At 58.5% G+C, this 26,456-nt stretch overlaps 1 protein-coding gene across 2 annotated transcripts in view; it reads left to right on the forward strand.

Annotated features, from left to right (window-relative positions):
* Nucleotides 1-23,489, forward strand: part of MAD1L1 (mitotic arrest deficient 1 like 1) — a 325,699-nt gene extending 302,210 nt beyond the window's left edge. For both annotated transcript variants that reach the window (XM_081255711.1, XM_081255710.1), the window contains exon 18: nucleotides 22,806-23,489. In XM_081255711.1, the coding sequence (XP_081111837.1) occupies nucleotides 22,806-22,964 (159 nt within the window). In that variant the 3' untranslated portion in view covers nucleotides 22,965-23,489. The remainder of the gene's footprint in view (nucleotides 1-22,805) is intronic.
* The last annotated feature ends 2,967 nt before the right edge of the window (nucleotides 23,490-26,456 follow it).

Consider the following 26,456-nt stretch of genomic DNA (forward strand, 5'->3'; position numbering starts at 1 on the left):
CCGATGACCACGGCAGCTTCCCAACTTAGGGAGTCATTTCGCGTGTGTCTGTGACAGATTCAGGTGCACCGGGCTGAGCCGTGCGGTCCCTGCAACCCCTGCCCCTCATCCTCAGGGGTCTCTCCTCTACTGGACGAGTGAGAAAAGCGGGTCCCCTGCTGTGGTCTGACCCTCCAGAGCCCTTCCTGGGGCTCCAGCCCCTACGCCTGGCCTGTCCCCCTCTGCAGCAGCCACGCGGAGGCCAGGGTTGGGACTCGGCTCAGCGTGGCCTCCGGCTGGCCTCACCTTTGTTGCTCCCGGTGGGCTCTGTGGCCCCGTGACTGGATTTTAACCGGCTCCCCAGCCCCTCTTCCTTCCTCCCTCCTCTGCTGACACCCACCTGGCGACGGGCCAGGCTGGCCGGGCTCTGGGTGCCTTAACTCCTGTCCCGCCACCCTTTCCCCGCAGTGGGCTGGGGAGGGTAGAACCCCTGATCGTGCATCTGCCGGGGCTGGCGTGGCCGTGGTGTCTGGCTCTGGGTCCCCGCCCCTGCCAGCGGACGGGCCTCGGGCTCAGCCCACCCCAGACGTGGACGAGGGCTCGGTGCCCCTGTTTTGTCTCTGTTGAATTCATTTTCATAGTTGCTCTATTTATAGCAAGGAGTGTTTGTTTTCACGTTATGGTGGTGACATAAAGCTTCTTTTCAGGTTAAGTCTATGTAGGTCGATAAAGATGGTTGATTTAAAGAAAAACATTAAGTAAATGGCAGAGCTGGCAGGCGGCATCCACAGATGCCTGCCACTTAGAAACCTGCCGTGGGCTCACTCGTTCGCTCCCCAGCAAGGCCTGCGACGTGGCACGACTCCTTTGTCACAGATGAGGTTTCCCACGTTTGGAAAGGCGAGCCAGCTCACAGCTAGTGGCAGCCAAGCCAGGGTGGCTCCACGGCCTGTCCCACGGCAGGTGCAGGGCCACAGGGGGCGGCACACGCAGACTCTGACTCTGGGGCTGGGGGCCCCACTGAACTCCCCAGGACAGTGAGGCGGGCAGGAGCCGGGACAGAGCGGGGGAGGTGGTGGTCAGCCCGAGGCCGCCATGGCCTCCGGGACTGAAAAGAGGAAGCTCCTCTGCGTCATCTCCTTATACGCAGCACGAAGCCTGTGCTCGCTCTCGGGGCTGGGCCCAGTGGACCCTGTGGACCGGGGGCCAGGGCGAGTCCAGGCTGGTCTCGGGAGGGCCGGGCAGGACGCTCGCAAACCAGGCACCGCCACATCCATCTCCTGCAGCCTCAGCTCCTCCCACACGCTCCCGTCCACCCCGCTTAATGCTCACTGGCCACCAGGCTCCTCCTGGACGCGCCGAGTGCACTGCCTCAGGACCCTTGTACGTGCCCTCGCGCTTCCCTGGTCCCTGAGTGCCTCGTCCAGGGCTCTGCTCAGAGGCCGCCTCGTGCACAGGCCTGTCGTGACTGTCCTGTCCAGGGCCTCCCCTGCTTCGTTTTTTGGCTGTTGTATCACGTACCTGTTTATTTTCTGTCTACACCACTGGAATACAGATGCTCGACAAGAGCAGTAACTGTCCAGTTTGTTTCCAGTTGTGTCCTCAGCACCCAGGACAGAGCAGTGCCTGACCCATAACAGGCACTCAGTCGGTCCTGGGTGGGTGGACAGTGGACAGATGGACGATGCAGAAGGAAGCGATGGGCTGTCTGCAGGCCCTGCGAAACTCACTGGAGGAACAGACGCTGGGGTGGGCCTTGAAGGCCGGGGAGGGTCTCGGGGGAGGAAGGCTCCACAGGCAGAGGACCCAGCACAGGGAGGTCTGAGCCGGGGAAGCACGACATTCCCAGGGGTGCGGTGGCCACAGTGTAGGCGTGGCATTGCTGTCAGTGTCTCTGGCCTGTGTCCAAGGCAGGTGGAACTGCAGGGGAGTGGGTCTCGCCTACTGCGATGGACCCGCTGTCAAGTGTGTGCCTGGCTGGCCGAGCGCTAGGCTCTCTGCGTGCGTTTCTCATCTGTCCACCCAGCAAGCTCTGAGGTGGACCGTCCCTGTTCCACACGAGGGGACAGAGACTCAGAAGCATTGGCTGCCCAAGGGGGCTTGGGGCCAGGCTGCCGGCCTCAGAGAACATGTCACCCTCCGTCCCCACTCACACGGCAGTGGCCTGATCTCATGCATCACCTCCCAGAGGTGACACCTGGGCCAGCAGCCGTTGGCACATGCTAGCCTGCATCTTCTGAATCGCTGTGCATGGGTCGTGAGGAGTTTCTAGAACCTGAGAATGCCAGCGCTCAGACCCGCCCAGAGCCGCTCTAAGCCAGCAGGTGGGTAAACCCACACCCCCTTGAGGCTGGCGCCCACACAGCTCCAGAGCGGCGGGAAGGGGCGTGCGGGTGTGGCCAGGGGTGTAGCCGCCTGCCCTTCTGTGCGGGCATCCGGCCTCCCGCACCCTCAGGAGCCTGGGATCTGGGAGGGAGACTGCGGAGACTGGTCCCTGTGGCCACTCCCACCCCCTCCCCACTCAGCGTGAGATGCCACAGTCCCGATGCCAGCCTGCCAGCTCTGGCACCCAGGGGCCTGGTGCGTGTGCTCTGGGACCCCCGCCATTAATGATGGGAGCTCCAGCAATGATTTTCCCAGTCCTCAGCCTAACCCCATGGTGAGGAAAATCAAGTTGAAATTAAATTTCAAATGTTAAACCAACCAATTAAAAAAAGGCAATCACAGAGAAACGTGCATTTTCAAAACACTGTTGTTTGTTCTGTCATGATTAATGTAAGCAGGGAAGGAGGTTTGGGCTCTGCAGGGCAGCCGGGTCCAGCGCCGACACTGCGCCCATGACTCGCCCCAGCCTCTGGCAGGTGCAGGGCAGGAGGAGGAGCCCAGCCCCAGAGCCTATCTCTGAGCCCAGACCTGCAGGTCCCGGACCCCACCTGTGTTTCTGGCCGGGAGCCTGCGAGGGTGCCGAGTTAGCACTTCTGACCGGGTGCCAGTGTCCTGGGACAGGGCGTCCCCTAACCCAACCCAGCCCCAAGGTGAGGCCCCCCTGGTCCCCCAGGATGCACCCTCTCTCTCCAGTGCGTCCTTCCCACTCTTCCTCCTGGTTTGGCCTCCCTCTCCTTTCTCTCCCTGGCAGCCTGACCTGTCTGCACTTTAGATCAGCGCAGTAGCCCACCTGGGGAGCCTGGTTAAGAGGCCACGTTTGTGCAGGACAGGCTGTGTCTACTGGTCAGGGGCCAGTGAGGAAAAAGAGTGGTTCAGCCAGTAGTACCCAAAGCCATCCACAGATTCAGTGAGATCCCTATCCAATTACCCATGGTATTTTTCACAGAGCTAGAACAAAAAAATCCTAAAAATTATATGAAACCATAAAAAGCCCAGAGTTGCCAAAGCAGTCCTGAGGAAAAAGAACAAAGCTGGAGACATAACCCTCCCAGACTTCAGACAATACTACAAAGTTACATTAATCAAAACAGCACGGTATTGGCACAAAAACAGACATGTGGATCAATGGAAAAGAAATAAACCCACTCACCTACGGTCAATTAATCTACGACAAAGGAGGCAAGAATATACAATGCACAAAAGACAGTTCCTTCAGCAAGTGGTGTTGGGAAAGTTGGACAGCTGAATGTAAATCAATGAAATTAGAACACACCATACACAAAAATAAACTCAAAATGACTTAAAGACTTAAATGTAAGATATGACAACATAAAACTCCTAGAACACAGGCAAAACGTTCTGTGGCATAAATCGTATTAATGTTTTTTTAGATCATTTTCCCAGGGCAGTAGAAATAAAACCAGAAATAAATAAATGGGACCTAATCAAACTTACAAGGTTTTGCACAACAACGGAAACCATAAACAAAATGAGAAGACGACATACAGACTGGGAGAAAATATTTGCAAATGATGTGAGTGACAAGGCCTTACTCTCCAAAATACACAAACAGCTCATGCAACTCAATAACAAAAAAACAAACAGCCCAATCGAAAAATGGATGGAAAACCTAAATAGACATGTCTCCAAACAAGACATACAGATGGCCAACAGGTACAACAGGAAAAGATTTTCAGCATCACTAATTATGAGAGAAATGCAAACCAAAACTACAATGAAGTATCACCTCACACCGGTCAGAATGGCCATCGTCGAAAAGTCAACAAATGATACACGCTGGAGAGGGTGTGGAGACATGGGAACCCTCCTACACTGTCGGTGGGAATGTAAGTTGGTGCAGCCACTATGGAGAACAGTATGGAGGTTCCTTAAAAAACTAAAAACAGAGCTACCATATGATCCAGCAGTCCCACTCCTGGGCATATATCGGGACAAAACCATAATTCGAAAAGATACGTGCACCCTAACGTTCACTGTAGCACTATTTACAATAGCCAAGACATCGAAGCACCCTAAATGTCCATGGACAGATGAATGGATAAAGAAGGTGTGGTACATACATACAATGGAATACCACGCAGCCGTAAAAAAGAATGCAATAATGCCATTTGCGGCAACATGGATGGACCTAGAGATTATCGTACTAAGTGAAACAAGTTAAAAAGAGAAAGACAAATATCATATATCACTTATATGTGAAACCTAAAATATACAAATGAACTTACTTACAAAACAGAAACAGACTTACAGATGCATGGACAAAGAAAACAAACTTAAGGTTACCAAAGGGGAAAGAGGGGTAGGTGAGGGATAAAGAAGGAATTTGGGATTAGCAGACTACTGTATTTAAAATAAACAACAAGGTCCTACTGTAGAGCACAGGGAACTATATTCAATATCCTGTGATAAACCATAATGGAAAAGAATATGAAAAAGAATATATGTACGTGTAACTGAATCATTTTGCTGTACACCAGAAACCAACACATTGTAAATCGACTACAATAAAAAATTTTTAAAATAAACTAAAAAAAAAATGAATGGTTCATCCACCTCCAGAAGCATCGCCAGGCACTCAGGGCATAGTGCCGCCTGCAAGGGCCGGGTAGCAAGCTGTCCTTGCCCCGTCACCTTGCCTGGGATGGAGACTCAGAGCCACGCAGACAGAGCCCCTGGCACAAGCTGATGCTGGAGAGGTCATCCTTGCGGGGACCTTGTTGGAGAGAAGGGAGTCCTCAAGGCGTCCTCGAGTCTGGCAGCCCCGGCCCCCTTGCCCAGACAGGCACCCGGAACTGTCTGCAGCGGGGGCTCCTACAGGCACTCGGGAGGTGCTTGTTGGAAACGCATGGGCCCCATGGGGGTGACCGGCTGGTGTGAGGAGAGGCTGGAGGCAGGGGTCAGGACACCTGAGCGACTGGTCCGCTGGCTGCCCTGGGGGAGGATGCTGGGGGTGGGGCATGGCCCATCGCTGCCCAGACCAATCATCCTAGATCTCGGGCGCCAGGCCTGACATGGCAGGAGGCACCACATCCTCCTGCCCACGTAGTGAGAAGGTGGCCCTCAGCCCATCAGCCAAGCTCTGAAGGTGTCCCGCAGGCGCAGGGGGAGGCTGGGTCTCCCTCTCGTACCCCACTCCTACTGCCCCAGGCCCCCGGCCGTGGCAGGTGCACTAGCCCTTCTCTGACAGGTGGCTGGCGACGCTGCTCGTGGGAGATTGATTCTCCTTGGTGAGTTCCATCCTGGTGATGCCGACGGTCTCCTGGGAGAACGCCAGACCCTCCAGGGAGGGACTGCGGCGGGCAGGGGGTGGGCTGCAGCCAGAGGCCGCTGGGGCTCCCTCCAACCATCCTGGTCCCGGGCTGCCTGTCCTGGAACGTCTCAGGGTCACGGTGCACATGCAAACCCGACGCGTTTCGGGGCCTGCCCGGCGGCTGTGCCGTCAGGCAGCAGTCCGTGTCTCCGTCCCCCGAACTCCTGCCACATGCCCCCTGCTAATCCTGAGGGGGCCCCATGCCCAGAATGGAAGACCTCAGTGAACGTTTGTCCGGTGGATCCCGGCCACCGTCGTGCCCGTCACCAGGCCTCTCCCCACCCTCCGTCCCCTGAATCCAAGGGCTGCCCACGGGCACACACGTGAACCGTGAGGGGTCTGCCTGCCTCTGGGGGCACTACTTGCAGGCGGCTGGGACCCGCGTGCTCAGAGCCCCAGCTCCGCTCCTGCTGCCTCCGAGTCCCCCAAGGGCCTCGCGCAGGGGTCGGGCTGGGAGTGGCCCCGCCACAGACGCCGAGTGATTTAGCGACGTGATTACTTCCTCACGCGATACCTCGCAGAGCTTCTTATTAGATTTTCTCCCTTTCCTTCCAAATGCTCTTTGGAAATAAACACCTGGGGCTGTTATACTTTATATCTCTCAGTTTAATTAGCTTTTAAATCACATAATGTCACCAGACCGCTCTCAGATGTCAGCTGTCTGGGCCAGGATGGAGGACCTGGGTGCCGCCCCACGTGTCTGCCCCTGCGAGGCCCTCGCAGCCGTGACTGGGGACCCGTGGGCCTGCACCTCTCAGACGGGACACGGGCTCCACGAGCAGCCTTATCCGTGTGGCCTGAGGTCCAGGCTCTGCTGCGATGGCCACGTGCCCCGCCCCGGTGCCTGGCAGCAACAACAGCGGCCTGGAAATCCGGGGGGTGGGTCGGAGCCCCCAGGAGCCTTGGAACGGGGCGCGAGGCCCAGGGAAGGCCACTCAGATGAGACCAATGGGTGTCGTGTTAGGACAGACCCTGTGCCAGGTCGCTTGGGAAATTAGATTCCCCTGTAAGGTCACCCACTCTGATGCAAAATTAAGCGGTATTTTCCTAATCGAGCGTGGCGTGGCTGTTCCTTCCTGGAGGGGAGGTGGCCCCCTGTCCAGCATTTCGTGGTTCATCGTGAAGTCAGCTGCTCCCCGTGTGCGCCTCACAGGAAGCCCTGTGCATCCGAGGGCGGCCCAGGTCGCCTTCCCCACCAGGTGGGAGGCGGGAGCCCCCCGACCTACCCGTCCTCTCGCGTCTGTCCTCGGTCCCCCTTTAGGCCCAGGTTGGGGGTCTTCTCAGGGTCCTGCCCGAGGAGCTGCCCCCAGTTCTCAGCTGTGGGACAAGCTCAGCACAGCCCGCGCAGCCCCTCCCCGGGTGGCCGTCCAGGGCCCGGACTCACTTAGATGCGTAAATACACGAGTCAGCGTGGCTTCCCCTCCTGTGCGGGGTCACGCCGCCAACTGCAGGGGCGTCTGAACAGGGCAGACGTGGGCCTGCGTGGGGTGTGAGCCTGTGTGTGTGCACGGGCACACAGGCGTGGGTCTACCACACACGCTCACACACAGTTGTGACACAACGGAGAAAACGGCGTGTTGACATAATTGTGAGTGTTGGATGTTTCCGTCGTCACATTTTCCTAGGGTGACACGTCGTCCGTACAGAGTGAGGGTTATTTTGTATACCACAGTCAGTGTGAGCTGTTGGCTGTCCCCCTGAGGCCTGGGCCGGTGTCCTGCGGGTGGCCCGACCTGCGCCACGGGGACGTGGCATCCCCCGGGGACGTGGGCAGCAAGGTCACCACCAAGGCTCTGGCCTTGTCCTCGCTTGAGCCAGAATCACGTGGAATCCCGACCGTGTCCCCACGTGGGCCCAGCCCTCATGCTCTCCTGCCTCCAGAGCTCAGCCCCAGCCTGTGACGCGCAGGAGGGCCGGCGACACCGCCCGAGCCTTCCCTCGCCTGGTCTCCCAGCCCCAGTGGGCCCGAGCCCAAGGAGACCTCTCTCCGCCGTGAGACAGGCCACGGTGGAAGTGCGGTGTGGGTGGCCACCCTCGGCCTTGCAGGAGCAGCTGGCAGCGTGGGGCTGGGGCCTTGGGGCGGGTGTCCTGCCGGTGGCCGTGGAGCCTGTGAGCCCAGGGTTTCCAGGGTTCAAAGGAGCTGGAAACAACCAATATTTATGCTAAATTCCCTGAATTTGAAACAGTGGCTCACATTTGTAAACAACACTGTGCATCAAGGAAAGCACATGGGGTGAGGTTCGGCCCACGAGCCACGTGCGGGCGTGCAGACCACCCAGGGCGCCCCCACCACTGGCGGGTGGGGCTGATGATCAGGCGCCGACCACCCGCTCTCTGCACCAGGCTGGGCCGGACCCTGACCCTTGACACGCGCTGGGCCGCAGCCGGCGTGAGAAAGGCGAGTGCAGAGGGCACGACGGTAACGTTCACCTGCTCACGCCGGCGAAGGTGGCGGGTTGTGTGTGGAGCATCCAGCAGAGGGCCGGCCGCAGAGCCCCTCCTTCAGAGGCCCGTCGCTGTCCGGCCCCTCCCCCGCTCACGATGAGCAGCTTCCCCGCGGTGACTGAAAACCCAGCGTTGCCCCTGCTGCGCTCAGAAAGGCCGATCGGTGTCTGGTTAAACTGCTGCTCCCCGGGGAGGCCGATCGGCTCGGCAGTTGGGAGATGGACAGCTACATGGGGGACTGAAAGCGAGAGTCCCGGGGACCTCAGCCTGCCCCAGCGGGGACCCAGAGCCTGGCGCTGACCCCAGGCGAGGGGTGGGAGCTGAGGATTTGTGCGTCACGACAGGCCCCCGGCCCTCAGCAGGGGTCCCGTGTGGCCCCCCTCTCCATCACTGTCACGCGAGGTTCTCGGGGGTCTGTCCTGGGAGCAGATTCTGAGGCTGCGCCGTCCTGCCCGTGGGCGGGGACGGGCTCCACGCGCCCAGGACTCGGCGTCAGAGTCCGGACCCCTCCGGTGTGCTTTGTGCGGGGCGGCCACTCGCCACGTTGGGTCAGAGAGTCTGATGCCTGGGGCTCTCCGAACCTTCCTCAGGGACCAGCTCTGCAGGGCCCCCTAAACCGCCGCGCCCTCTGGTCGCTACTGCGCAGGCTCTGCGGTTGCTGCCCACCGACACCAGCACATGAGGATGTGTCCTGTGTCCTGAGAGGGAGTTGGTGCTTACTCGACAGAAAAGGCCAGCGAAGTTGGGAAAGAAACGCGGTCTTTGCACACCCCAAAGAGAGCAATTTCCCTTTCCCAGGTCAGATACGAATGTTACAGTCCTTTAAAAAATCGTTTCCAAGATTAAATCACAGGAAGATACCTGCAAGAAGTGAGGAGATTATTTGTATTCCATTCCTGGGTCCAGGGAGCAAATCAACTGCAGAACATGTTTTGAAATTTCTTTTTTTTAATGAATGTGGTCAATGAAAATGCAGAGCTATCAGCAGGACATGAACTCTCCTATTGCAAGATGAAGAAAATCCCGTAATACAATTCAAGCCCCATGAAACAGGTCTGAAAGCAAAGAGCACCCTCGTGCAGGGTGAGGTGCTGATGGAACGGAAGATGCACTTCACACGTTCCGCACACGCAAATTGCATCAGTTGGAGCATTTTGTGCAGAGAATGAAGCACTTCCTCCCTTTTGCTCTCATTGTCTGCAGTGGGGGCGGGGCAAGGGGTCCACGGGTGAATGCAGGTGCACACACAGCATCTCCTGCCTGAGGCCTGAGGCCGGACGGGGCCTGGGGGAGCGCAAGCCCTTTGCTTCCAGCTGGTGCTTTGGGGGGAGCCCTCGGTTCAGACGACCCCCGAGATCCTGGCGGTCGCTTGCTGGTGCTCATCCTGGGCCTGACACCCTGTGGGTCGCAGCCGCGGGTGGGCACCTGGGTGCCAGTGACTCGTCCGATGGGCGCCCTCGGGGGTGGGCCTCCCTTGGTGGCTTTGGCGTCGTCCATCCTGGCAGTGAGATGCCGTCCAGCCAGGGCAGAGGGTGCCCCCGCCCCTTCTGTGCTCTGACCTGCCTGGAAGTCGCGAGCCTCGTGGAGCTGGAGGGCAGGGCAGCGTGAGAAGCTGTCCCCTGGTGACTGCACGTGCCGCCTGGCACAAGCACGGAGCCCCTGGGAGAGGACCCGCCCGACGCGACAGGGCGGGGTGCCTGGACCAGGTGCAGGCACGGAGGTGGAGAGGGGAGGTCTCGGGCCTTGGCGTATGCTGGGGGGGAGACGGCTCAGCACCCACATGGCTCGCCAGGGCAGCGGCCTTTTCTCCGAGGAGGCCAGTCCTGACCAAACCTCCTGCCTCAGAAACGAGTCTGCGCCCCGAGTCTCCACACCCGCCTTTGGTTTTGACTCCATATTAGCAAAAGAGCCCAGTAGGAACCATGCACTTCAGCAATGAGATGTTTTAATTGCATCTTAAAATAGAATTGCAATAAAGAACATAAAACTGAGACTAACCAACTGTATCTCAGGGAGCCCCCAGCACGGTCAGAGGCGGGCAGGCTAATAACGTCTGCCCACTCACTGAGCCACAGCCCTCAGAAGGGCACTGGGGACCTCGGCCCACCTGGCTGCCCTGGACCCTTTTGCACATCCAGCCGTGCCATGCAGGGCGGGCGCTGCCAGGGTCTTGAAAACGAGGGTGGGGGGTGGGATCCTGCTGGGCTGATTTATCGTCCGTCAAAGAATCTCTGGGTTCTACCAGGAAGAGAGGGGAGACCCCCTTCTTGTCGGGCTGGCTGTCCAGGGGTGTGGGCGGCTAGCGGGCAGCCGCGCCCTGGCTGCAGTGGACCTCAAGCTGTTACTAGAGGCTCCTGCACGGTCCTGATGGAACGACCAGGTCCACGCTTCCAGCCGCCCTGCCACCTGGGGCTCCCGGGAGCCTGCATTTGCTCCAGGAGCACAGTGACTGCAAGCCCGGTACCATCCAACCACCCCTGCAGACCTGAGCCCAGCCTCCAGCTTAGGGGCCAAACAAACTCATTCTGGCGCCCAAGTCAGCTTCCATACCGAGGGGAGGACAGAGGTGGCCACGGCCTTGTAACCCGCACACGCTGTGCCCCGCCCTCCAGGCTCGCGAATCTGCTCCTCTGCATGGCAAGCAGGGGAAGACGGGGCGTCAGGGGGCTGCGGCTGCGGCGGTGGATGCCCAGTAAGTGTCTGAGGACTGGCCGAGGGGCCGTGTGGGCAAGGGAGCCCCGAGGAGGGCTCCGCAGGGCTGTCCTGGGGCAGAGGCTGGGCACCCCACGAGTGCGGAGCCTCAGGATCCTCGGGGGGAACGTCTACCTCTGGTTCCTGTCCTGCTTCGAGCACCAGTGTGATTTAGCCCCAGAGTGGAGAGCAGAGCCAGGCCCTGAGCGGGGAAGGCTGGGGTCGGAGTCCCGGACGAATCCACCTCCAGCCTCCCCGGCTGGAGCCTCAGGGCCGCGGGGCCACAGCTACACGGAAGCCCAGGGCTCAGGTGGGAAGGGCTGAAATCTGTCGCCGCTTCCTCTCATTTAATTACCGGTGTGGCAGTTGCAGAGTTGAAATGGAGCTTAAAAAGCCTTTGTGAGTAATTAGTGTCAAAAACACAAGATCTACGAAGCTGTAAACTCACAGCTTGGTGATGTTACCAAGTAGTAATTAAAAAGGAAAAAAGAAAATTCCGTTCCAAGATCAGATCTTCAGCCAAAGATGAAAAACAAAGCAGTGTGCCCGTGATCCGGTGCTGGGGGGCGAGGGGCGGTTGGCACAGGCTAGCGGCACACATGCGTGGGCTGGGGCCCCTGGACATCACCGGGCGCACCTGCGGCCCCCAGCAGGGACGGCAGACCCGACGGGGACCGAGCAGACTCCCTGCCCGAAATGAGGGGGCCGCAGCGGGTGTGCCCGAGACCACCGCTCCTGACTGCCAGGCCTGGGTCCCGCCGTACGTGTACCCGTGTCCAGCAGTAGCAGCAAAGGGAGGCAACTTGGGTGAAAGAGGAGACAACCCCACTCCTGCCCAAGCCGCTCCGTCAATGGAGGGAGACCCGTGGCTTAGGCTAGGTCATCGTATTGGACGTTTGTACTGAAGGCGCTTGTGCAGCCCAGCGTGAAGACTGGAGAGCGTCGCCCAAGCGTCACGGTCGTGCAGAGGTGTCGGGGAGGCTCGAGCCGGGCTCACGGGGGCAGCACGGGTTCGTGGCTGGGAGAGGGGAGGCCACGTCCAGCAGCAGGACTGGAGGGGGGTGTCGGCAGAGGCCGGGTGGCGGGCACCTTTGTGCCACCCCTCCCTGCACTGCCATCCTGAAGTCACAGTCCTGGCCTCCAGTTTTGTTCTTCAAAGTTTGGGGAGCTCTAGGTTCTCATCACTTCCATATTAATTTTAGACCCAGCGTGTCAAGTCCTACACTGGAAGCCTGCTAAGGTTTGATTAGGGTTGCGTTGAAGCTATAGATCACCTGGGGAGAATTGCCTTCTTGACAGTATTGCGTCTTCCAACCTGTGAACAGTTTCTCTCTCCCTGCTGTCTTCTCGTTTCCAGGGCACAGGTGTCTCACGTCTCTTGTCCAGTTTATCCCTAAGTTTTTCATGTTTTTGATGCAATCACGAATTGTTTTTTACTTTTAATTTCTTTTTGTTGCTAGTATATAAAAACAGTTCTTTTTTGTAAAATTGACCTTTTTTTTTTTTTTTTTTTTTTTGCCGTACTCGGGCCTCTCACTGCTGTGGCCTCTCCCGTTGTGGAGCACAGGCTCCGGACGCGCAGGCTCAGCGGCCATGGCTCACGGGCCCAGCCACTCCACGGCACGTGGGATCTTCCCGGACCAGGGCACGAACCCGTGTCCCCTGCATCGGCAGGCGGACTCTCAACCACTGCGCCACCAGGGAAGCCCTGTAAAATTGACCTTTTATTTTGCAACCTTGCTGACCTCACATATTAGTTCTAGTAGCTTTTTAATGTATTCTGTTGTATTTTCTACAGAGACAGTGATGTTATCTGTAACAACAGTTGTGCTTCTACCTATCCAAACTGGAGGGTTTTATTTATTTTTCTTGCCTTATTTCCCTAGCTAGAACCTCCAGAACAGTGTTGAGTAGAAGTGGTGAGAGTGAACATTCTTGTCCCAAGTTCAACCTTGAAGGGACTCATTCATTCTGAAGCCACAGAGTGTGCTGTCAGCTGTGGGTTGGTCAGAGATGTCCTTTCTCAGGCTGAGGAAGTTCTGGTCTAATCCTCATCTGCTGAGGAATTTTTTGAGGTATGCATGTTGGGTTTGGTCAAGTCCTTTCTCTGCATCTATTGAGATATTGTGGTTTTTCTTCTTTACTTTGTTTATATGTTGAGTTACTTTTTCTAATGGTAAACCAGCCTTGCATTCCTGGGATAGAACCCACTTGTATTACCTTTTTTGTATGTTATTGGACATGCATTTGCTTACTGTTTTGTTTAGAATTTTTGCATCCCTACTCCTGAGGATTATTGGACTGTATTTGTTTTCCTTGTACTGTTATTGTCTGATCGTGGCATCATGGTGATGCTTGTCTCATAGAATGAGTTGGAGAGCATTCCTCCTCTTCCATTTTCCTAAACAATTTATGTAGAGTTGGTATTTATTTATTCCTTAAACGTTTGATAGAATTCACCAGGAAAGCCATCCAGCCTTGGAGATTCCTCTGTGAGAAGGTTTTCACTGCAAACTCAATTCCTTTAATAGACGTAGGACTATTCAGGTTATCTCTTTCCTTTGTAGTGAACTTTGGTAGTTTTGGTGTCTTTCAAAGAATTTTTCCATTTTATTTAAGTTGTCAAGTTTATTGGCAAAAAGTTGTTCATAATGTTCCCTTACTATCCTTTTAACATCCATAGAATTGGTAATGCTTGTCACCTCTCTCATTCATGATACTAGTAATTTGTGTCTTCTTTTATACCTGATTAATCTGACCAGTTTATCAATTTTATTAATCTTCTGAAAAAAATCACTTTTGGTTTCATTTTTTTCTAATGCTTTTCTATTTTCTATTTCAGTGATTTCTGCTTTGATCTTTATTTCCTTTCTTCTGCTTACTTTGGGTCTGCTTTGCCCTTTTTATTTTAGTTTCTTATTTATGTATTTATTTATTTAATTTTGGCCGCAGCATGTGTGATCTTAGTTCCCTGACCAGGGATTGAACCCATGCCCCCTGCAGCAGAAGCGTGGAGCCCTAACCACTGGACCTCCTGGAAAGTCCTCAAGGTCAAAGCTAAAGTCTTGATTTGACTCCTGTCTTCTTTTCTAATGTAGACACTTAGTGCTATAAAATTTCCCCCAATCTCTGTTTTACCAGGATTCCACAAATTCTGATATTTTATTTTTATCGTCATTCGGTTTAAAAGTGCGAATTTCCCTTTTGATTTTTTCCTTGACCCATAGGTTACTTAGAAGTATATTACTAAGTTTCCATATATTTTGAAAATTTCCAGGTAACCTTCTGTTTTACTTAATGATTTAATTTCATTGTGGTCAGAGAACATAGTTTGTATGAAATAAATCCTTTTAAATTTACTGAAATTTGTTTTAAAGTCCAGAATGTTGTCTATCTAAGTAGATATACTCGGAAATAATTTGTATTCTGGAGTATGCTATAAATGTGGGGTCAAGTTTTTTTATAGTATTGTGAAATCTTCTATATCTTTGCTCGTTTTCTATCTTTTCTATCAGTAGACAGAGAGATATTGAAATCTCTGACTATAATTATAGATTTGTCTATTCCTTCTTGCATTTCTGTTGGTCTTTATTTTGTGTATAAATTAATCCCTTTATTGTTTTGAAATGACCTTTTTCCTTGATGATATTCTTTGCTCTGAAATCTAACTTGTTTGGTATTAACATGGTCGCTGCAGCTTTTGGCTTCTGTTAGTGTGGTATATCTTTTTCATATTTTTACTTTTTTATGAGCCTCATATAATTGAGCCTTGCAAGTCTTTCCAGTCTGACAATCTCTGCCTTTTTACTGGTGTCTTTAGACTATTTACATTTAAGTTGGTTACTGCTCTGATGAGCTTTATGCCCACATCTCGTTATTTGTTTTCAGTTGGTCCTATGCTTTGTTCCTCTCTTTCTGCCTTCTCCTAGATTAATTGAATAATTTGTACAAATTCATATATCTCCTTTTTTGACTTGTCAACTGTAGCTTTATCTTGGTGTTTTACAGATTGCTTTAGGACTTACAGTGTACATCTTATCACAGTCAACTTCAAGTGACATAATATCGCTTCACGTAGACTCTTAAGAATCTTGGAGTTCGCATGCTACATGCATAAACCTTCCAGTTTTCTCCTTCCTGCCTTATTCAACTCCTTGAAATACATCTTACTTATACACGTATTGTAAACCTCACAATAAACTGCTACTGTTTTTGTTTAAATAGTCAATTACCTTTTAAAGATATTTAGATAATACTTTAAGTTTTTTCATGTATTTCATATGCAGCTTCCACTTCCTTGTTCGTTGAAGGAATGCGGTGTTCTTCATTCTTCTTGTGTACGCCCGTATTTCCATCTTCTTCTTCCTTCTCTGTGAAGGGCTTCCTTCAGCATTTCTTGTGGTATCAGTCAGCTGGCGATAATAAGTTTTTTCAGGTCCTACATGTCACTTTCACCGGGTGTACAATTCTAGGTTGACTGGGTTTCTTCCTGTGCTTTACAGATACTGTTCCACTGCCGCCTGGCTTCCATCTTTCCCGTGAGAAAGCTGCTTTCTGCCCTCCTGTACTGGTAATCCATCACTGAATAACAGATTATCCCCAGACTTAGTGGCTCAGTCTCCAAAGGCCAGGAGTTGAGCGCGCTGAGCCCGGCCCCTTCCTCAGAGCCTCTCACAGGCTGCGGTCACCTCACGTCCCTACCGGGGGGGGACCAGCCCCTGAGTTCACTCACGTGGGTGTGGGCGGCAGTCGGTGAGTTCCTCCTCATGTGGATGCGTCATGGCTTCTCTGGTTCTTGCTTCATCAGAGGCAGGAACCAGAGAGTGAGAGCAGGTCAGAGGCACCGTCCACCGTGACACCACCTCACAAGGGACGCCCCACCATTTGTGCCGTATTTTTTACTCAGAGTCCATCAGACTCTAGGATAGCAGGTTGCGCGGGACACCAGTGCCAGGAGGCAGGGTCACTGGGGGCCGTCTCAGAAGCCGCCTGCGCACGCGTCTCGGCCTCTCCAGGGACTCAGGTGCACGTGTCCCTCAAGGGCCCCCCGGCTCGCTCTCGCGTGCGCGGTTCTTTCTCTTTCATTCTTTTCTCCTCTCTCTTTCATTGAATGGTTTCTGTTTCTGTTTTCTGGTTCACTAAACTTTTCTCCCCAACATCCGATCTGCCGTTAATCCCACCCAGGACACTTTTCATCTCATACACTGTACTCTTCACCTCTAGAAGTTCAATTTAGCTTTTACTGTATCTTTTACATCTTCAATTTTCTGAACACCTGGAATAAAGTTATAAGAACTGATTTCACGTCATCTGCTGATTCTGGCCTCAGTATCAGTTCTGAATCCGTTTCAGCCGATTGCTTTTTCTCTTCACTGGAATCAAACTCTCCTGACTTCTGCGTGCTCATCGTCGTTGATGGGTGCCAGGCGTGGTGAATTTCTTCCCGTTGGGGGCTGGGTGTTTTTGTCTTCCTGTGACCGCTCCCAAACTTTGTTCAGGGGTGTCACTTACTTGGAAGCAGATTCTTTCTGGTCTCAGTTTAAGAGTTGTGAGCCAGGGACTTCCCTGGTGGTCCAGTAGTTAAGACTGTGCTTCCACTGCAGGGGGCACAGCTTCGATCCCTGCTTGGGGAACTAAGATCCCACATGCCACCAGGTGTGGCAAAAAAAAAAAAAAATTGTGAGCGGGACCAGAGCAGCATGTATTTGGGGTGACTGTGCTCTTACGGAGGGGAGGCCCTCCTGTGCCCTGTGACGGTGGGGTTCCCCGGGGTGGCTGGCAAGGACGGGCACTGCTCCAGCTGTGTGAGCTTCTCCCGCGGTGGTGGTGTTTGCTCTGATCCTCGTGGGTATCTTTTCCTGGTCTCAGGTGGTTTCTTACTTGTGTGCTGATCAGTACCCGGCTGAGTGCTCGGGCGCCCTCTGCTCAGTCCTTTCTCCAGGTGTGGCTCTGCTCTCGGGCACTCTGTCCTGCACCCTCTGGCCACCTGGATCTCCCCAGACTCTCAGCTCAGAGCGTCCACTGGCTCTGCCCGGGCCTCTCCCTCACTTTGCCCGGAAAGTCTCTGGAGGGGTGAACAGGGCCGTCCAGGGCGTGCTTCCCGTCTCCCGGGACCGTGTGCCCCTCATTCCCAGGACTTGGAAGCACTGTTGCGTGTTTGTGGCTCATGTTTCCGGTTGTTTCAGGCACAGCTGGTAAACCTCCCCGCTTCTCCCGGAGCCTGATGAGCGTTGTGACAGGTGTCATCATCTGAGCCCACCAGCAGCCCTCTGGGGTGGGAACACAGGCACGCGTCCCCCCTTAAACTGAGGAGAGTCCAGCTCAGAGAGGTGAAGCGATGTGCCCACAGTCACACAGCCGACAGGAGAGCGGCCGGCGGTGAGCCCAGCTTCTGACTCCATCGCTGCCGGTCATCCAGCCACATCGCTCCTCAGATGATTCCGCGGCCCCCGTGGGCTCCACAAAATGACTCCGAGGCTGTGTGACTTGTCCGACGGAGAGCGAGGAGGGGGAGGCTTCTGGATGAGGGCTGGAGGGGACACGTGGCCCAGCCCACTTGACGGAGGAGGCGGGGGCCCAGGGGGGCGGTGGGCCCGGAGTGGGGGGAGCCGGGCCTTCAGGTTCTCTCTGGCCCTTGCCCCCCGAGAACGTGAGAAGGAGGCGGTTGGCTCTGTGGTGCCCACTCCCACTCGTACCTCCCCTGTCCACGGGCCTCTGCCCCCAGGAACCTCCTGGAAGGAGACCTTGAGTGCCCACCTGTGAGGGGCGGGGCTCCTGGGAGTGACCGCTCGGGGCCTCGGTGCCCCGCGTGCGCCCTCCCCCTTCGTGAGGCTGCCGGAACAGCTGCGTGTGGATCTAAAACGGAGCATCTAGGAAGATGGAGGGCTGTATAAATAGAATAATAAGAATAATAAGAATAATTGTGGGTTTGAGACGGAGCTGCAACTGTTGGGGTGCCCGGCCTTGCGCCCCACAATCACTCTTGGGAAAGGTCACCCCTAGCTGGGGACGGTGAATTCCAACAACGCTGGTATAATTAGAACATGCAGTATTTAGATGTTTTTTCAGTACAATTAAGCGGGGATAATTGGGTGAGCTATTTTGCTGGACATGCTTTTTTGCCAGCTTCCGTTCCCTGGAACTTCGTGCCGGGACAGCGCTCTCAGCTTCTGGCCAAGTTGTCCTGACCCACTTGCCACCGTGTCCCTTGCTTGTTCGCATGCATCAGCGTCTGCCTAGGCCTCCCAGGGCCGCCTGCCCTGGAGACCCAGAGTGCAGTGGCCGCCCCCAGTTGCCCCTGGTTTAGGAGCCACGCCCGGCCAGCCTCATGGGGTACGGAGGCATCTGCTCTCGGCGGGGAGGGGGCTGACTGGGCTTTGGAGGTGACAGGGATGCGCAGGCGGGCCCACAGCGGGCTGGGACAGGGGCCTCGAGGCGCCAGGCGAGGGAGGGAGCAGCCAGAGTGGGCCGGGAGAGTTCGTCCTCTTGGCCGGCGAGAAGGGCTCCACGGTGCCAGGTTCTCAGGGAGCCAGAGGGGGCTGTGCGTGCATCTCTCCGAGGAACACAGGTGGGTAGGCGGCGCAGAGACTTCCACAGCGTCTGCAGGCCGCCGGCCACCACGCTGGGTGTCACCCGCGACCCAGGACACCGGGGGCGGGCAGGGCACCCCCGGAGGTGCCCTCCCACAGGCAGGGAGGATCTGGGAGGAAGCCAGCCAGGTGTCCCCCCCCCAACCCCTGCGAAGCTCACCCCAGCCCTGGAGGCCGACAGGTGGTGACGGCACCGTAGCAGGGCGTCCCACGAGCCCCAGTCCCAGACACCGTGTGTCCCCACTGCGGGCCCCACTCAGCCCCTGGCCTGGGAGCTGGTGAAGCCACACGTCAGCACGTGCCTGTAGCAGGGACACTGTGTGTATTTGCCCATTCTCAAAGCTGTTCAGGCCTTGTGGATGTAATTTAGATATTGTTTTTACTGATTACAAGTATGTACAGTTATAGTTTAAAACCCTGGAGAATTCAGAAAACTGTAATGAACCACCTTTCATCTTAGCCCCATGAGCTCCCCAGCCGGTGTTCCTGTTCCGATGCTCTCGCCAGCAGCCTTGTCCTCGCTGTCGGAGGCTGTGCTGCGCGGGGGATGGCGGGCGCCCGAGGGGGCACCCCCAGTGCCGGCTCCAGGGCGTTCTCCAGCACAGAAGTTTCAAGAGGATGCTGGCCGGCTGGGGCAAGCTGCCCTCCCCGGATCAGCCCGTGGGCGCATGAAAGCACTTGGAATGTGTTAGATTCCCGTCTTGAGAAGCCCTGACTCTGTTCTGAAGACGGGGGTGCTTTGATTTCCTCGCAGCTAATCCAGGCACGATCCTCGCCCTCCCCAGGCAGAGAGCAGTGTCTGCTGCATCCGGTCACCTCGGAGGGCAGGCAGCGGGCTGGGCCTGAGGCCAGGCCACCCCCTGGACTGGGCTGACCTGGTCCCACGTGTCCCTCAAGCCGGGCGCTTTTATTACACGCCTGACCCCTCCCATCCAGCATGGTCAGCACCTCTTACTGGGCAGTTTGCTTTTTTTAAAACCACGCCCTGGTTTTAAGTGAACAGCGCCTAATTAGAGTGCCGTACAAGGTACCTGGGGACCAGGTAGCGTTGAACGCAGGAGGCTGATGAGCACGTCCTGGGAACACGGCAGCTCCATGGAACCGGGACACGGGCCCCGGGCACCACGTCAGGGGAGGAGCCGGGAGCCGTGGGGTTTGCCTGGACACGGGTCAAGATGAGAGAGAAGCACTGGCCCCCTGCTTCCCGGGTCTTGAGGGTGGCCGGGTGTCCCGGAACTGCCCGTGAGCGGAACGAGCACCGGGCGATGCCCGCAGGTGGACAAGGGGTCCCAGGCAGCTCCCTGTTGGTCGGGGTTGAGCCGGGCCTGCTCGTCGGGAGTGGCAGCCCCGGTGCAGACACCGCGAGGCGCGTCTGACCCGCATGCAGAGCCTGCAGGGGCCTGGGGAGGCGCCCAGAGGACCTCCAGTTTAAGTCAGAGCGGAAGGCTGCCTCTTGGGGGAGCAGGGGGCTGGGGGAGGGCCAGGTTCGGGGGAGGGGGACGGGCCGGGGCTGCCCCTAACCACTGCACAGCCTGGAGACTCGGCTGCCCCTTCGGGCCCCCAACTCCCTCCACCCACTGAGCCCCACCCAGCCCGTGCTGCGCTGACAGCTGAGAACCAGCCCCTCTGACACTTCGGGAGAAGCACTCAGGCCCGGAGCAGAGGCAGAAATGAAAGGGTTTTCTTGGTGAAGGTCACAGTGGCTTCTCTTCGTTGTGTTTGAAAATGGTCTGGGTTGGACCCTTATGACAAGGCTAAATGTGTTAACGGGCAACGGAGCAGGGCCGGCCGCCCGCGGGGCGGGGGGCGCCGGGACCAAGCGAGACGGCACGCGGCCAGGATGGCCTCAGCACCCAGAGCCCCAAGGCCGCTCGGAAGGGTCGTGGGTCGGAGGGCAGGGGGCAGGCCGATGCAGAGCTGGAGCCAGCTCCTTCCCTGGGGTCTCGGAGGGCCCCCCTCCGTGGCACCTCCAGGCCTGCACCTTGTCGGGCCTCCTCCTGCCCTGCTGGGCCCGCCGGGGGGTCACCCTCGGGCTGCTGGGCAGAAGGGAGCCTTTAGTTGCAGACGGCTCTGCTGAGGCAGCGTCCACACCTGACGCTGGAAGGTCTTCATCCGCCACAGAGAAGGCCCATGCCCCCCGGCAGTCGCTCCCTCCCCGACCCCCGTCCCAGCCCCCGTCTCGGCGGCTTTGCCTGCTCTGGCACTCGCCAGCGCGAGTGGAGTCACGCCGACGGGGTCTTCCCCGCCTGGCCTGGCGGGTGCTCTCGAGGGCCGTCCGTGGCGTCACGTGTACAGAGCGCCGTTCCTTCCGTGGCTGCGCTGCACTTACCTGTTCGCCTGTCGGTGGTGGTTTCTGCGCTTTGACTTAGGTCGAATGTTGCTGCCGTGAACGTTCCTGTGCCAGTTCCTGTGTGGATGTGTGTTTTCCCTTCTCCTGGGCACATACCCAGAGGTGGAATTGCCGGGTCACGGGGCTCACGCGTGAGGAACCGCCAGGCTGTTTGCGCAGCGCCCGCCGTGCCCGCCTTGCCGCTTCCCCGCGTCCTTCCCAGCACCGTGTCGCCTTGGTTACAGCTGTCCTCGCGGGCCTGAGGCGGGTCTCACCGTGGGCTCCAGTTGCGCTTCCCTAAAGACGGGTGGTGGTGTGGCCATTTGTCTGTATCCTTTGGGAAAAGGTCCATTCGGATGGTTCGCCCACTTTTTAACCAGGTCGTCTGTCTTTCTACTGTTGAGTTGTCAGAGCTGCAGGTGGACTCTGCACACGAGTCCTTTATCAGACGTGTGTCTTGGCAGGGGCCGTTTCTCAGGGTCTCTGTGGGCTGGGAGGAGCGTGTCCATCTTCCCCCGAGCCTGGGCCGCCGCGTGGGTGGGCCGCAGGCGGCGCTGCTCCGCTTTCTGGTGGCCATTAACAGGAATCTTGGTGCAGCGGGCGCCCACCAAGGCGGAGCCAGGGTTCTGGCTGGCAGGCGAGTTTGGGGGTCGGCGGGAAGAAGCCTTTCCTAGTCGGCTGCCTGGGAAGGAGGGGGCTCTCCCATGGGGGGTGTGCGTGTCACCGGGTGTGTCCCTTCCAGCCTGGGATTCCCCAAGCGGAGTGGTGGCCTTCATCCTCCGAGCAGGGGTGGAGCTGACCGGGCCGGATGGGCGGGTGGGCAGGTGGTCTTTCCACGAGTTGGGGGCTGGCCTGCGGTGGCCGCCACCCCACTCGCCTCCTGACTCCCCTGAGCTGCCCCATCAGCACCACTGCCTTGCTGAACAGGGTCGCAGGCCACAGGCTTCTGTCTGGTGTACGACGGCCTCTCCCCAGACCTGCGCCCCCAGCAGGCAGACCCCAGGGGTCCTAACTCAACCTGGGATGGGCTTGCTGGCAGGTGAGGCCCACGTCGGGGCACCATCTAGGGTCTGGGAGCTGCCGCAGGCCTGCCCGAGGGAGGGAGGGAGCTTCCCCGTGAGCCCTGCCCGAGTGTTTGGGCACCTTCAGGCCTCTGTCCACCCCCCAGCTGCCCTGCACCCCCGGGAGCACCTGCCCTGGGCCCTGCTCGCACCTGCCTTGTGACCCAGGCCAGCCCCGAGCCATCTGGGCCTCAGTCTCCCCACTTGCACGTGAGGGCTTGACCAGCTAGTGTGGGGTCCCCCCGTGTGGCACACACGGTGGTTAAAGGCTGGTCGCCTGAGTCACTGGGGGACACAGGCCCGTCTTCCTTCCTGCCACCTCCCCAGTCACAGGCGGCGCGTTTACGTAGAGAAGCAGTGAAAGGAGCTGGCTTCTCTCGGGTTCTCCAGGACTGCCTGGACCCCCACCGGCCGCCCTTCAGCAAGCCCCACCGAGTGGGCTAGCTCCCAGCGGTGCCCTCAGCTGGGAGCCCCTCCGTTCCGTGCCCGAGGCCTCACAGCCGGAAGGGGCAGGATTTGAACTTGGATTAGCGGACTCCAGAGGCAGCCCCGCCGCTGTGACAGAGAGCCCTGACGTGCAGCAGTGCCCGAGGGCAGTGGGTGAGAGGCCCGGACACGGCGGCCCCTCGGCCGTCCCCGTGGCACACGGGGCGGCGTGAGACCCGCCTCGGAGCACCTGCAGCCTCGTGGCTGTCACAGGGCCCTCACGCCCGGCACGGAGAGTCCTCACAAGGGCTGGGGTCTGAGGGTGGACAGACCCGGAGGAGCTGGTGAGCTGGAGTGCACACCCCCGTCCTGGCTTCTAGGTTCCAGAAGCGTGGGTGAGACCCGCCACCCAGGAGGCCCGAGAAACAGCCTCGCCTGGGGGTCGTGACTGGACTTGGGCAGATGGCCCATCCGCATCTGGAGCCTGGGGCAACAGGGGATTGAGTGGGGCGACCCGCCCAGGGCCCACCTGCTAACGGCGTCTCCTGTGTCTCCCGCCCACCCTGCAGGCCGCGGGACCCTCGGGCACCAAGATGCAACTGCTGGAGACAGAGTTCTCTCGGACGGTGCAGGAGCTCATCGAGCTGCACCTGCTGCGGCAGGACAGCATCCCCGCCTTCCTCAGCGCCCTCACCCTTGACCTCTTCAGCCGCCAGACCGTGGCCTAGCCTGCAGCCCCCAGCCCCGCGCCAGCCATGCCCTCAACTTCTGAAGGCGGAAGCAGGCAGCCAGCGGGAGCCCGCTCAGGCCCGTCCCCCCACCAGGCCAGCTACCCCATCCACAGGGCCCGGCCTCCTGCCCAGACGGCCGTGAGCGTCAGGGCCTGATGGGGACTCCTGCGTGCCCCCCAGCCACCCCGCCCAGGCGGCCTGCACCTGTGCACAGGACCCCTGTGGGCGGGCACAGCTCTGGCCGGCAGGGTTAAGCGGCTCAGGGGTGCCCCTCCGCGACCCCTGGGCTCACGGCCACTCTGCAGGGACAGGCCACCACCTCGTCACCCTCCGTCCTGGAGAGCAGGTAGGAGGCAGCGGTGGGGGACCTCAGGGGCAGTGCTCTGGACTGGCTTCCTGTCCCCTCCCCCAGGCGCCCCTACTGCACCGTGCTCAAGCCTGGCCGTGCCTGGACCTGGTGGGTGAACCTGGGCTGCCAGCGAAGTTCCCGGCGCTTGTGAAATAAAGGCTCCCCTCAGCCCCCACCCGGCTCACTGTGTGTGCATCTGAGCCCCTGGGCTGATGGGCTCCCTCCACACACACAGCTCGGCACCCCTGCCATCCTGACGTCCCCGCCCTGTGTGCCTGTTGCAGGCAAGCTGGGCAGAGGTGGGTACTGCCGGAGCCCGGCAGAGGTGGGTAGGAGCGGCCTTGGGCGTAGCCTCACCTACGGTGCTGCCCCACGGCAGGTCTCCAGGCCATTGTCAGGGGAGGTGGGCGGGGAGGGCCAGCACTGGGTCCCTCTGCAGAGCCCAGAGCCCTGGGAGGTGTGGCCTGTGTGTCTGGGGCTGCCCCGACCCCGCCTTTCACACCCCACCCCCATCACAGTCGCTCTGGAGCTCGGTCTGTGAATGGGTGCCTGGACAGACAAGGCCCAGCCAGGCCCAGGGTCACAGCAAGGTCAGCACAGGCCCGGAACCCAGAGCCCCCTGGCTGGTTTGACTGCCAATACGGCCCTGGAGGAAAGTGCTGTTCCCACTTCACAGATGAGAAGACTGAGGCTCGGCGTGCAGACTGGCTTCCCAGGGCCTCAGTCTGCTCGGAACTGGACTCTGGTCCGTCGGGGGGTGTCCTGCTCCCCTCACCCCCTCAGACGCTCTGGGCGCCCTTGGCGCCATCTCGCGGGGGAGGAGCGAGGCTCCGTGTTTCTTTGTCGTCACCAATCGGGGGGACGGCAGCGATGCTCGCACAAAACCCTGCCAAGCCAGGCGGCGGTCCTGGGAGTCCTGCGCTTAGTGAAGACCCCCAGTTGGGGGTTTTCCAGCAGACGTCAGAGTGCACCTTCCTTCACCCCTCACTCCACGCTGGAGCGGCCCCCTTTCCAGTGCCGCGGACACACCAGCACAGAGTGAAGTCACGTCTCGGGGCTCTGAGACCCTCCATGCGAGGCGGGTGGGGAGGGGCCTCGTCCGTCTCCCTCCCTCTGTCGGGACCCCCAAGCCCACAGTGGCGCTTCCCTGCTGCTTTGCGGGAGAAAAGGTCCCACAGATGCTGTTGGGCCCCAGCCTGGGAGTGGGGGACCAGGTCCTTGTCTGGACTCTGCCCCCGTCCCTGGCGCTGTGGAGGGCTGGGGCTGGCCCCCCGTATGGCAGAGGCTGTGTCCCTGTCACCCCAGGCCTGGCCCCGGCCTGCCTCCCGTGTGAAATCACTGAATTCAGAGGCCAGTGATAAAAGGCTCAAGTCAGAACTTGACACAAAATCATTAGCCCACACAAAGGCACCGCAAGGCCCTTGTGTGCACCCCAGCATGCAGACGGCACCTGCTAGATGGCGGCTCCCAGACGGGGCAGACGGGGCCAGTCCCCCCTTGGGGCAGGCGGGAGCGGCCGGCTGCTGCTGAGATGGCCCGGCTGGTGGGGTCACACTGGCCAGAAGGCCAGGCCGGAAGCTCGTGATCTCTGCCCAGGGATCACCACGGGGCCTACGAGGGGGTGCGCGGGCCAGGCAGGCACCCCTGGGCGTGGTGGTCTCGGTTGCAAGGCCAGAACTGAACTGCAGGAACCCTGGCGGGAGAGGCACGTGCCGGAGGGTTGGGGGCTGAGGGGTTGTGCTCGTGCCACCGCCCTGACTCCCGCTGGCAACGCGTGGCCCCAAGGCCAGGTCAGCCCTCCCCACTGCCCCTCTCGTGCCGTGGGTCCCTCAGGGCCACCCGTCCCCAGCCTCGTGTCACCTCCTGAGACATAGTCCCTGCCCGGGTCCTGCAGCAGCGGAGCTGGGCCCCCGCCCAACACCTGGCCCCGTGTCTGTGGGAGGACAGGGTGGGCGGCCGGCAGCTGAGCCTCCCCAGGCCCAGCCTCCCGTGAGCACCCGGACCTGGTCTCACCCCTGCCCTGGGCTCCTCACCCTCCTCCTTCCTTGGCAGGGGGGTCCCTGAGGCCGCTTCTAGGTGGAAAGCCCACCCCCGGCCCGGACCACCCACCCAGCCCCAGGCTGACAGCGCTTGCGCCGAGTTTCAGGATTTCCTTCCCTGAAGAGGGGCAGGAGGGGCCGTCCCCACCCCCCAGGGCTGCGTCTAGGTGGACGGGGCGCAGAGACCCCCCCCACAACGTCCTCCCAGGTCCGCTCAGTCACCTGCTGCTGAGTTTGCCAGCTGCTCGCCCCGCCGCCTGCAGGGGGCTCTGGGTGCACTCGGGTGGGGAGCCAGGTCCCGGAAGGTTCTGGTTCTGGCAGAGACCCCAGCGCCGCCAGCTCGTCAGTGGGCACCAGCGCTACGTGGTTGTTAAGCCGCTAATGACTAATTTTAAGGGATTAGCGCTACAGCGATAAACCGTAATTGCCAGGATGGAGCGGGATTTGGCGTGCGACAGGCTCCTTCCGGCGTCCCCAAGGCTCCCAGGGAGGACAGCGCCGCCTGCCGGGGCCCCCATGGGACCCCTGCCTCCCCCAGGGCCCGGCCCCCCCTCTGCATCCAGAGTCGCCAGCTCAAGGATGTGAGCTATTCATTGTCTCTTTCCCCTCCCTGTGCGCCTTTTCGTGTTCTGGAAATGAGTAAACCTCCAGGCTTTCTTTAGCTTCTCATGACTTGGGTGTGGACCACGACCCGCGGTGTCACCCAGGAGCCGCCTAGAAATGCCGGGACCCACTGGGTCAGAACCTGCACTTGATGTGACCCCACGCGGTTCCAGTTTGCGAGGCTCCCCCACTCACCCGCCCCCGATTGAAACACCCCAACTTACAAAGCTCCTTCCCATCCCGTGATGATCCCGCAAGTTGCGTCTTGTCCGAGAGGAGGCCGGGGTTCGGAAAGGGCAGGGCCTGCCTCAGGCCGCAGGCAAGTCCGTCAGGCCCGGACCTCCTGGCCGGGGTCAGCAGCCCTCACGACCCAGCTTCTGGGTCAGACCTGCCTGTTTTCCTCGTGGTTCAGTGTCGCCAGGATGCCAGGACCAAGGAAGGGGCCGGGCCTCTGTCCCCAGGCAGCCTCAGAGGGGCGACTTAGAGGTCCAGGGCGTG

The sequence above is a fragment of the Mesoplodon bidens genome (assembly GCF_964165515.1).
Source record: "Mesoplodon bidens genome assembly, chromosome: 15".
NCBI classification, from domain to species: domain Eukaryota; kingdom Metazoa; phylum Chordata; class Mammalia; order Artiodactyla; family Ziphiidae; genus Mesoplodon; species Mesoplodon bidens.